The 13,550-nt window shown below is 34.9% G+C and overlaps 1 protein-coding gene across 2 annotated transcripts in view; it reads right to left on the bottom strand.

The window, feature by feature from the left end:
- The window catches only part of LOC150102588 (uncharacterized), a 229,600-nt gene that overhangs the window by 139,583 nt on the left and 76,467 nt on the right, over positions 1–13,550 (bottom strand). For both annotated transcript variants that reach the window (XR_016548914.1, XM_090398830.1), the window contains exon 2: positions 6,559–6,699. Coding sequence is in view for 1 of the 2 variants with exons in the window: in XM_090398830.1 (XP_090254956.1) it covers positions 6,559–6,699 (141 nt within the window). In the remaining variant the exon portion in view is untranslated. The remainder of the gene's footprint in view (positions 1–6,558; positions 6,700–13,550) is intronic.

Raw genomic sequence — 13,550 nt, 5'->3', positions numbered from 1 at the left:
GATCCCATAATATGAGATCTAGTTTGTATATAACTGAGAGGGGAAGAAGGTCTTTAGAAGAGCAGAGAGGGGCAGCTAGCATAATATGGGATTTGAAAGTAGTGCAGAGATTATACTTTTTTTTTTTTTTAGATTGTAGCTACTGAATAGGAAGGTGCAATGAATAAAGTTCAGCTTTGAGGGAAGCCTAGTTGGAAGAGAGATGTTGGTGGCTTTGTTAATAAGTTTTTATGATACCATATTGCTGGGAATGTAGGATGAAGGAATAAGCTATGAATGTATCTACTCATGTGGATAGATTTTCTATTATTTTCTTTTTCTATACTGAATTGGATTCTGTTATGCTAGTGTTCAGGTGGAAAAGAAATGAACAATGTTTCTGAGCCAGGTGCTAAATGAAGTTAAAATTTGAAATGGCAGTAACAAGAATATGTTTTTTTAAAACTGCTCCATATAAAACCTGGCTAGGGAAGGGGGGGGGGCATTGCTTTGCCTGTCTATAATGGTGTCCTTCCAAGAACACCATATATACTATGATATTAGCACCTTAAAACAAAATTTTGGATGAAATAAAATTTGAAGGGGGGTTGAATTTTATATATATAAAAGGTGAAGTATAGACAGCTAGGAGCAATAAAGATTTAGCTAATTATTTGGCTAATATAAGGAGGGAGATGGTCCAGTTCCTTGTGCTGTTTTCATTCCATAATATGAGCTTTAACTTTAGCCTAAATACAAAACTGTCCTGGAGTCTTCAATATTACTCAGGAAGATAGAAACTTAGTCCAGTAGTTTGCAGGCTATTCTAATTCTAATCTTCTAACATTTCAGACAGCCTACTTCACCTTGTTATACGTTCAAAAAATATATAAGTTAGAAAGATGGGGTGTATATATATATAATTTAATTTGTGGCTTATTGATATTTTTAAGAAGTCTGGTTAGTTTTTAGATGCCAAGTATTTGCCAAATTTATAGTGAAGATAATTAATAGCATATACAAAAAGACATAGCAGGGCTTCAAGTTTGTGGAGCTTAGATATGTGAAGATAAAAAAAAAAAACAGTCATAATTTTGGTTTGGACAAATAATGTATTAACTAAAACAATTAAGTTTTTTTTTTTAAATGAAAATTTCTGGAATTCTATTTACAGACATATAAGAGTATATAATGGAGTCCAAAGACATTACCCAAAGACCACACTTTCATTATTCAGACAATGCTCATCACACAGTGCTCTCTTTAAACTCATCCACTGACAATATTAGTATCTGTTTAATTTTATTATTACAAGCAGCAGTCTTTTAAGATCATGGAGGTATTTTCTTTATCTGGATGAACTATTGTTACGGCTTGATTTAAAAACTTTTAAATGCTACGTTTCCTTCTTTGGTGGAGATTGCTTTGTAGAGAAACTTGAAATTTTAAGAAGTCAAGTCTAGCAGACTATCAGTCTTCTTCAAGGCTTATAACTTCCACCTATCTGGCTTGTCAGCAGCCAAATTGGTTTGAAAGTACTAGTTCTTGTCTAATCACTAACATTAAGCAAATTTGAGCCCAATCTTGGAAGAGTGACTACTTAAGATATTTAAGACTACTTACTTGAATTCATCAAGAGGTGGTGCATGGTATTGTTGCTAGTGATTAGCACTGCTGAAAGATAAGTTTTTTTTGTAATTTAGATAATAATAATGATAATAATAATAATAGGTGAATTCACTGTAGTTTATTGTCTTATGTGAGTGTGTGATAGACTGGGTTACTTAGTTTTAAGGAAGCCATGTATTTTTGTCTACACTGTCAGTATGGGCACCTGTGTGTGGTAGAACAATGGCAGCAAAGATGTCATTGTTGGATGAAGTGAATTTACATGGTTTTGCTCAGCGCAGTGGGTGTGTGATATGTATTCATCATGAAAGGTGAAGGATTTATTGAAGGAGAGCAAAACTGGTGAGCAAGTGTGTAATAAGTGTTTTAAGAGTGAGTGTCAGTTGGATGTAGATAAGAAAGCAAATATTAGTACAGTATTGATGGTAGACTGGAAAACGTTAATATCAGAATTAATGTAGAACATGTAGGGGTGGAAATACAGGAGAATGAAGTGGACCCAAATAAGGAAACAGCACACCTGCATGTTATTCTTCACATGTCAAAATGTGAAATCAAAAAAATTACAGAAACATCAAGAGATTAGTAGCACTGAAAAGAGGAAGAAGCAGGAGGTCTGGAGTAAGTATCAAGATCGCATGAACAAACCAAAGAAACAAGAAGAAAATTTTGTATGGAGATTCTATGATGATGTGTGCAAAATCTGCTTTCCTGGTGCAAAAGTTAATAATATTAGTGATGCTACCTGCATATAGAAAGATAAGGTGAAAGAACTAATTGTCTTGATTGGCATTAATGACCTGAGAGGTGAAAAATATTCTATGAGGGAGGATGTGAAGGAGTCGTTGGATGAAGCAAAAAAGAACAATGAGAAGATGAAGATTGTATCCTGTTATGGCACAATAGAGATGAACTGAGGAGGAGGGCATTGATAGCAAACAAATTAATACACAAGTGTGCAAAAAGAATGATGTAGGGTTTGTGGACTTATGGTCTGAGTTTCATGGAAAGGATTTGTATAATGCTGAAATAATAATAGGTGTCAGGTGCCTAGAGAGGTTTGTTTACCAAGAGTGCTGATGCGCAAAGTCAGGAAAGCTTAAGCAATTATTAGGGTGGGTGGGTGGGTGTGAAGACACCCATCAGGCAAGTAAATGTGAGAATAACCAGCAAATGTGGAATCTAGTCTCTCAAGCAACAACATTGAACTGGGGTACTCAATTCAGGAAGTAAAGGAAAATGGGGGCCAAAAGCGATGCTATATATATATATATATATATATATATATATATATATACATATACACTAATGCCAGAAGCATCAGGAACAAGAGGGAGTATTTTTTTGGCATTAGTCAGTGTAATCTCGCCAAAAGTTATAAGCTTTAGTGAGGTTAGCAGCAGATGATGCAGTTACAGGGATCAAATGTGAAGGGTTTAATATTTTCAGGGAGGAGAGAAAAGATTGGATGGGGGGAAAGAGGTACTGTTGATGACAGTAGAGAAACTGTAGCCAAAAAAAAAAAAAAGACAGTCAGGATGGTGGTTGTTCTTTTGCAGTCTGGTGCAAGATTGAGGAAAATAATACAAAATATGTCGTTGATTGCTGCTAAAGGCCAGAGGTTCCAGAAATGATCAGGAAGACATCGGTAAATTAATACAATGAGTGCAGGTTGAGTAATTATTATTTGGCGACATCAATTATGGAGATGACCGGAAGAAAGAAAGCTCACATGGTAGGAAGGAATGTAATTTATACACCTACTGAGAGATAATTACTTGAGACAGCATGTGATGGAGATGACTTGGAATATGAAAGTATTGGATCAGGTTACAGGATCACAAGGGCTATCCATAACCAAGGTGGTCATGATGTCTCTGACTGGGGAATGCCCATGCAGTCTTGACTTGGGATATTGTAAAGCATAAGGAATGTTCTGTCAAGAAGCACACGTGGAACTACAAGGCAGGTGATTATGACAAGCTAAGGAGGAAGTTTGAATCTCTGCCATGGCATAAAAATCTGTAGGGAAAAGGATGTTAGTAGTGTATGGAAGATAGTTAAGAGACATCAAGAGGATGCAATATCAGGTTATATACCCGAGGTGACGAGGGTAGGAGTTAGATGGATGAGTAGTATCATAAAGCATGAACTGAAAAAAAAAAAAAAATGTTGTGGAGGGTATACAAGGAAAAAGGTGACCAACAAGCTCATGAGGGTACAAGGGTCAAGCAAGAAAAGTGATCAGTATGGTAATGAAGGCAAAATCAGATTATGAGAAGAAACTAGCTGAGCTAGCCACAGGAAATCCCACAAAGCTCTTTCATTAGGTGGAAAGTAGAAGGAGAAATAACCTTAAGGAGTGCTGATGGTGATGAGGTAACAGAACAAGACAAAATAGTTGGGTTAACGAGTGACCACTTTGCAAGGGTATATCATCTCAGTGAGGTTACTCCTGTGACATATGAGACAGGGACCAGTTTGAGAACAGAACTGGATGAATTGGAGGTTCTTAAGATATTGCAGAATCTCAATGTAAATACAACTGTGGAATTAGATGGGATATCAGCTTGCATTTTATGAGAAGGAGCAGAGGAACTAGCAATGCCTCTGACTAGGCTCTTTACTTAAGTCTCAGCTCTGGCAGAGTTCCAACAGAGTCGAGAGTCAGCAAAAGAATTGCTTTGCATAAGTGAGGCTCTAAGACTGCAATAACAAATTTTCGACTAGTCAGTATCTGGGGAGAGGTGGTAAAAGTACTGCTGGTCAAACAGAGAATTCAGGCATGGGTAGATAAGATACTCTAATGGGAGCAATGTGACTTTGTGAAGGGGTGATCAGGCCTTAGCAATTTACTAACTTTCTATAACAGATATGTTATATCTGTTATAGAAATATAACAGATATAACATCCGTTATATTTCTATTGCTGGATTTTGAAAAGACAATTGACAGGATACCACATGGAACTGTTACACAAATCAGAACAAATGGGGATAGACACTTGTTATATGGATTATGAGGGTGGTTGATGGATAGATACCAAAAATTGGTATATGGAGAAATAGAATCAAGGAGAATGCAGATGACCAGTGTTGTACACAAGGTTCTATGCTATGGCCATTACTGTTTAATTTGTACATAAATGATATAGGAAGTAATCTGAAGGGAAATATTCAGTTTTTTGCTAATGATGCAAGATTGGACAGAGTAACAGTTAATCAAGGTGATGTGGGGAGCTGGCAGGGTGATTTAAATATTTTGTCAGTACAGGCAAAAGATAATGGGTGTCAGTTTAATGTGAAAAAATGTAAATTTATGCCAATTGGGATAAATGGATTAGAAGCTGTGTGCCACATTCTTGGAACTTCACTCCAGGAAAATGAAGCTATTAATTTGGGGATGGTGGTAGACAGAGTTGAAGTTTAGAGGGCATATTGCTAAGGTTGCTCATATGATTACCTAGCTATTGAAGAACACACTACAAGTAGAGATAAGGAAGTTGCTATTCCCCTTAAGACCATGATATATACATATCTGGATTACTGTACTGATATCTAGTCTCCTAGGTTTTTTGGGGATGAGGAAGTGGTAGAGAGGATTCAGAAGTGAGTGACCAAGATGGTCTGTATAATGCTCCTCATGAGGATTGATTAAGGATATGTGAAGCTAAGAAGCTTAATGACAGGTGAAAAAGAGGGGATATGATAGAAACAGTTAAGTTACTTAAAGCTTTTATAGGACTGATGCAGAGGAAATGTTTAAGCACTTGGCTAGAGGGACCAGAACAAGGGGGTCATCCCTGGAAGTTGAATAAAGGTGTAGTTAGTAGGGGTGCAAGGACTAGATTTTTTGCTTGTAGAGTAGTGAACAAATGGAATGGGTAGCCAGAAACAGTTGTAAGTGCTTTGTCTGTTGACGAGTTCAGAGAAGTAATGACATATTGTGTGGATAGTTTGGGTCACCCATGATGAGTCTTCAGACTCTATGGAGTTGCCCTTAAATAATATCATAAAAAAAAAAAAAAATTACCTAGCACTGCTGCTGATGAATTCTTTTGTCCATGCAAGGTGAAAATGTACTGTAGGTTTTGCAGCCTTTTTTTGTATGGCGGGAAAAAAAAATGGAAACAATACCGATAGATTCCTGTTTTTTTTCTAACCCTTGCGTGTGTGCACACACACACACACACACACACACACACACACACACACACACACACACGCCACAAAGGTCCTATAGATTTTGCAATCTCTACATTGTGGAATTGGTATATGTGTAGGGGAAGGGGAATAAAAAAAAAAAAAAAAATATATATATATATATATATATATATCATTCCAGCCATCCATTTCTAGGGGGAAAACTGATAAGAAGATAGTAATAATGTAACCCTTTAATGAAGTACTATCAGAGTATCTTTTACACCCATTGAGGGTCACATGAGGAAATGGATGTTGATAACTATCCATTTCTATGAATATTTTTTTTTTTCAAGTGAATTTCACCTAAGAAATTCTAACATTTAGTACCGATCAGCTATGGACTAATAATTAGGGAGTCTTGATCTACAGACGCCACATTAGGTCTCAAAAGCAAGGTAGTGGTCTCGTACTCAGCGATGTAAATCGTATTCACTAAACTTTCACAAACATCCATGCCTACAGTGAAATTCAAACCACAGTCACTAACTGGAGGGGGGGATACAATATCCACTTAATCAACCAGACTGACAAATACCAATAAGATCTTCTGGGGGGAGGGATGCTCTGTTACTTTAAATATTAATCAAGATGTTCCTATTAGTAAAAATAATGTGAATCATTTAATCTCTGTATGTTTAGAAGTGGAAAGAAATACCACTGCCAGAGATTTATTTAATTACTGAGAACTTTAAGAGTGTTAGGAATAATATGCATTATTTTCATAATGACATTTAAAATAATTTACCTTGAGTACTGAAATCTTCCATATCAGCCATGCTGCCATGATTTGAATTAAGTCTATAATGTCGGGCAAGTCCACCTCTTCCAATATAGGCCTTGTCGCAAGTTACACATCTGTAATTTCTTTGTTTTGCAGTAGTTACACCTATAATAAAAAGAGCAATTTGAAATCTGAATAAAAAAATTCACATTAAAAAAGAAATACGAAGACTGATTTAAAGATATTCACTTCTATCTCACACACACACATAATTCATTCTGATTAGTCAACAATCCATAAAAAGTTTATATTTAAAGAGATCTCATAAACATAGTCACCATCGCAGTTAGGAGAATGACAGTATTGTGCATTTTGATTGGAAAAGACTTGGATCAATTCTTATTATAATGTGAGGAATCTATATATGAGCTTTTCAAATGAATGAGAGTTGTAACTTTAATTGTTGTAACACACACACACACACACACAATTAACAAACAAAAATAATGCGTAAAGTGTAACAGATGGATCATATAGAGTTAATTTATTTTATTTTATTTTTTTTATCCCATACCTCCATGGAGTCCTAGGACAGCATAGAGGTGTGGGATTAAAATAATATTCAGTTAAATATTCCAAAACTGACATGTGAGTGTCTGTGGTGGTGGGACAATAATTACTGTTTATCTGACTACAGTGGAAAAATGATTTGCTGTTATGTAAACTGAACGGTGAGATAAGTAAAGTATAATTACAGGCAGCTTTACCATGTAAGAGGATTAACTGAAGAACGTTGTTTTGAAAGTCAGATAAATGGTATAACACCATATATCATGAGCATCAGCGTGAAAGAAATAAATTAGCATACAATATTTTAAAAAAAGTGGAAATAGTGTTATGCAATATATAAAACATCTATATGGTTCATGAACTGAAGAATATGCCTATTGATTTTACAGAAGATTGTTATAAGATATAATTTTCACTGATAACAGACCAGTTTTTTTATACTCTCAGAGAGCCTGCATTACTACTGTTTAGTTGAACAAAAATACACTCAAATATTTTGGAAATTAAATAATGAACTATAATATCATGTAAGAGTTATTATTAATATTTAGTATCCAAATAAAGGAACTAAGACACTTGATATTAAAGTAACAAACTATAAAAGCTATATTGGCAATGGAGCAGTTCTCGCTTTTGTCACAACTAGGCTAAAAGAGGAAATAAATTAAATGTGAATTCTTTCTTTAAAGGATTATCAATTTGACATATCTACATGCATTTTTTGAAGTTAAAGATGGTAAATAACTTGATCAGAGCTCAGATGATACATAAACTGAACACAACCAATAACTGAGCATAAAAATACATTTCAGATAGTCAAAAAAAAAAAAAAAGTGAATGAAATCAATAATGAAAAAAAATGAATTATGCAAAATATTAATTTAAAAGAACTAAAAATAAAGGGGGGGGAAATGAAATAAAAAACTGTTATATACACAGCAAGCCATCAACATTATGTGCACTAGTTGTTTCCTTTAAAATATCATGAGATGTAGATAGCAGAAAACTGTTTTTATGAAACTATGTACTAAGAGGATTTTATGTGGCTCCTACCCATGAAAGGTTTAGTTGTAAACCTATAGTACATTCATACAGTGGATGGGCTATGGATTTTTTCCTATTTTTATTGCTTTTATATATATTTTTATTTTTTACAGTCTAGAAACCCTGATCTAGAGGCCAAACATGGAACTTTTTCAAGTCACTTGAGACCTCCAATAAGTAAGGTGGTGGTCTCACACCAACAATGAAATTCATCTCCCACCTAAAGACAATCATTAACATCCATTCCTACAGCAGGATCCAAACCTGCAGCCTGTTGGTTGGAGAGTGAATATTCCCACCACTCAGCCAACCAAGTCAACAACCAGTTTATTGCTTCAGGAATAAACTGGTTTGAGAGTAATTTGTGTTTATTTGCCACAAGGAAGACAGTAAATAGGATCTTTTTTTTTGGGGGGGGGGGGAGAGATGGCACAATGGGTGGTTCTTATAGCTAGAGATTCAAATCAACATAATTTCATTTCATTTTCTTGGAAATCAATAATGGTGACTTTCTCAATTTCAGAATATGTTTAGACTGCAATCACATGTCAGGATATACACAGTGGTGGAAAATACATATTGGTATGGAAATATTGAAATAATGTTCAGTGACTTTGTGCAACGAACGATTAGAAGTATATAACCTGACTGGCAGATAAATTTATACACATTAGGGTATAATAACATGCCGGTCTGAGCTATTGTGGTTCTGTGTTTTAGAAAATTTTGTAGTTTGTTGCTGGGGGTGAAGACAATTTTATAATTTGAATATCTGAAGATTCGTTTTATGGTTTTATAAATATTTTGGATATATGGGAATTTTAAGACTATATCTGATTTTGATATGTAGCTTTGAAATGGTACATGCTTTTGGGCTGAGTGAATAGTGTACTCTACAAGTGACTGGAATTCTGTCAAAAGTGGAAAATCTATTTCAGACAAGCAATTTCTTTATTTAAAGCTGTAAGAGACAAGTATTTGAAGGTGTTAATGAACTACATTAATATGACAAATTTTTAATACAATAAGAGTGACAGGATGAGAATTGCTAATAATTTATAAATAAATGATTAGAACCTATTGGAGCATACAAAATTTTCTCTTACAGATATCATCTCTTTAATAAAATTAATAATCTTGGCTAATTTCTTTAAATATGATGATCACTTTTATGAACAAATTTTTGGTCTTTCCATGGGTCAAACCATTAGTGGTATATTTGCTGAACTTTTTCTTACTTATATGAAAAAATTCTCCTCTCTCCTCATTGGCATCTCTTACTATGGTGGTAGATACATAGACAATGTTCATGCATTGGAAACTTGAATGTCATACAACAGTTCCTTCATTCTTTCAACACCTTTTAGCCCCAGATTAAAACTCTCCATTAGATTCAATCATCATATATCAGTACTACAGTATACCACAAACTCACTAACATTGGAAATTATTTTAATTTTACCTCCCATCACTCTTATTGTATATATATATATATATATATATATATATATATATATAAAAGCTGTCATATTAACACAATTTGTTAATGCCTACAAATACTTATCTTCTATCACCAAGAAATAACTTGCCTGAAAGATATCTTCCATTCAACAGTATCCCAAACTATGCTATTCACTCAGCCCCCAAAGCATGTACCTTCTTCTCAAAACTACTATAAAAATCGCAGTCTTAAAATTCCCATATATCCAAAATATTTATAAAACCATAAATAATTCAAATATCTGAAAATTCATAAAACGAATTTTCAGATATTCAAATTATAAAACTTTCTAAGTTTTAAATAAAATTAACTAAATTTCTAAGTAAAACAAAATTTACTAAGACAGAAACCCAACTACTATGCCAAAATGTTTATAAGTTTATCTGCTAGCATACATATTTAAGTGAATTAATTTCGGGCTCACAATTTTACAGGTTATAGCTAGACAAAAAAAAGGGGGGGGTGAGAGGCAACATTAATATGAGAAATATTACATTAGTGAACACTCTGAGTCTGGTACTGGAAAATTGTACACAAAAAGTTTTTCGTGTGCACATGGACCAGCAAAAATTAGAGAGAATATTGTTAGAAATTCTCAAACGAGTAGAAAGGCTTATGTGTGGGCAGTACATGTTAGCTTATTTAATGATATTGATTCACAACACAGAATGATAAGAAAATAATTAACATTTTAACTTATTAGTTGATATTTCATTAGTATTATATCCAGAATCTTCAGAGCACAAGAACATTTTGTCACAGTACACAAAACAACAATTATGATATAACAGCAGGACTAGCTGTTATATATTTGGAGACTTAAAAAAACTGTAACAGACAACACAAGGAACTGAAGCCCTAATTAGTGCCATCTACTGTTCGATAAAGAGAGAGACAAAACAAGTATTATTTTGATCTTAAAATGACTGTCTTCCAGATTTTTGGTAAAGTGATACAGCCATACGTTGAGGTTTGGAATGTGTTTTAGGGCTGATGTGCTGATTCCAAAAACAATTTCTTTGACTTATGACTTCTGTGTAGCACTTTTGTTTTCTTCCATTTGATCCTGTATGAAGGGGTATCCAAGGCATGGTCTGCCAAACCCAACTTGCCATAAAGATGGTGCCAAATGCACTATTTATTTATTTATTTATTTATTTTTTTTTTTTTATGTTCTTCAAGGCAGATGTCAATAGTTCTTCCTGTCTGTCCATAATAAGCTAAGTCACAAGAATGTGATAAAGAAGAGAGATTGTCCTTAGGTGAACAGATGAAAGTTGCCAATTTGACAATTAAGACTTGAGTTCCCTCATGTCCATTACAATTTTCTTAAAGTGATCCCATTGTTATACCAAATTATTGTTGTTTTGTGTACTGTGACAAGCTATTCTTGTGCTCTGAAGATGCTGGATATAATTCCAGCAAAATATCAGCTAATTTAATATTTTCTTCTCATTCTGTGTTGTCAATCATTGCTGTTCAATAAACTAGTATTTTTAGCAATAAGAATGAATTCTGATTATATTTTTAATTTTATTATTTATTTATTATTAATATTTAACTATAATTATAGTTAAATTGGCTCTCGGAAAGTGTGTGTGTGTGCCTTGTTCACTATGCAAATCAATCTGACACGGTCTAACCTGTTTTGCTTCTAAAATTCATATATTCAATTTTTTTATACAGGCTTCTCCATGGAGTCAGAGCACTCATCATGGCAGATTCATTATTCACACACACACACACACACACACACACACACACACACACACACACTAGCCACCATACCTCTTCTTAAACTCATTCAATGATGAAGCACCCACAATCATCCACAGAAACACATTCCACTCATTCACAACCCTCCAAGCACAAAATCAAGTCTTAACACCTCTGTAAACCACACTTAGTCTTACAATTTCTACAGTCCCCCTTATTCTCTGCCTTCTTGCCATGTACTAAAAAAAGTCTTCAGTGTCAATCCTATAAAACCCCTTTTATAACTTAAATGCTTCTATCATGTCTCCTTATACTTACCACTTGACTCTGGATCCTCGCTACAAGTTCTTCATCCCCACAGAATCCAGGAGTCCAGGCCTTATTAAAGCCTTATACAGGGGGACAATAACTTGTTAGTGGAACACACTAACAAGTTCCACAACCATCTGATCTGATGTGCTGCTTTGGTTACCTTCACAATATGTTATCTAACTTCAACTCCCTGTCTGCAATCACATCCAAGTGCCTGGCCTCAGCCATTTCATGCATCATCAATATAGTACACAGCTTCTAATCTCTTCCCAAAGACACCTTCATTTACATTACTCTACCCAATTTAGCATAATCAGAAAACAACTGACTATTTCCTGTCAAATCATTTCCTATATCACTGATATACAAATTAAACAACAGAGGACCAAATTAATGAGCCCCATGGTACACCACTGGTCATATGCCTTCTCTTGGACTTAACTCCTCTATAAACAACTCTTTGATATGTCCATTATCCACCCTCTAATCCAAATCACCAGATTCATATCCATCCCAATTTGCTCTAACTAATATAATATCACTGAGTAGCCATTTCCCTTATCCAAATCCATTGTGACTTGATTATAAAAATTAAGTAAAATACTAAGGCAAACCTGCCCTACACAAAACTATGCTGTCCCTTATAGAGTAGCCTATTCCTATCCTTCCAGTCCTGAATTCTCTCTTTCATCAATTTCTCCATTAACTACCACTCCTGAGATGCTGATTGGCATATAATCTATTACTTCTGTCTTGGAGTCTCCTTTACGTTATGGGGTGATTTTGCCCTCTTTCCACTACATTGGCACCTTTCCAATACTAAGACTTAAACAGCTTGGTTTGAGGAGCTGATAACTCCCTCGCACATTCTCATAATACATGAGCTGATATATACCATCTAATCGCATGGCTGTGTTCGTACTGAGGTTCTGCAATATTTTAAGACCTCCATTTTTTCAACCTCTCTTGGCCTCTATCAGTCAAAGTCACATCTGGAATTGCAATGTCACCACCAAAATGGTACAATCCTGCAAAATGATCACTCAGCAATTCAACTATTTGGTTTGTTCTGTTGCCTCACCACCATCAGCACTTTTTAAAGTGCTCCTTTCATAATTATTCCTCCTTTTACTTGCCACACTGTGAAAGAACACTTTAGGATTTCTTTTGGCCTCATCAGCTAGCTTTCTGTCATAATTAGCTTTGACCTTCCTTACTGTACTGGTCACTCTATGTGCCTGTGCCTTATACTGCTCATGGGCATCCTGATCACTTTTTTCTTTATAATCCCTCCACAACCTTTTCTATGTGTGCAATTCCTGCTTAATGAAGCTATTCATCCATCTGACTCTAGGTATATATTCAGATATTGCTTTCTTCAATACTCCTTTGACCTACCATGCACCACCAACATCTCTCCACTCCAAATTGTTATGCCATGACTCTGCTGAAAGCTGACTCCTCAACTTGTCATATTCACCTGCTTTGTAATTCCACATATATCCCTTCTCTTAACAGGAAACTCTACATATCTGGCAATCTCCCAGGTCAAGACTACATGATGATTTTCTCCATGCAGAGGTAACATAGCTAGATTGGTTAGTGTTAAATTCTTTAATGCAATGACCAGACCAGCACTGTTGAACCTTGTGTCCCCTGCATTACATATTGTCTCAGTTAATTATCTCTCAGCAGCTGTATAAATTAAATTTCCTTTCCTGCCTGTGACCATTCCTCCTCCTAATCTATGTCTCCATAGTTGAAATCCCCCATCATAATTACTTGACCTATACTCATAATACTAATTTGTAAGTGATTGTCATCTACATTCTCCCTTATATCCTCTGGATTATAGCAGCAACCAATTACATGT

This window comes from Typopeltis vanoorti, chromosome 10, assembly GCF_054136105.1.
Source record: "Typopeltis vanoorti isolate ZY-2024b chromosome 10, IOZ_Tvanoo_1.0, whole genome shotgun sequence".
In the NCBI taxonomy this organism is placed as follows: Eukaryota; Metazoa; Arthropoda; class Arachnida; order Uropygi; family Thelyphonidae; genus Typopeltis; species Typopeltis vanoorti.
Note: the sequence above shows the minus strand (reverse complement) of the source record. Positions and strands in the feature narration are given on the sequence as shown.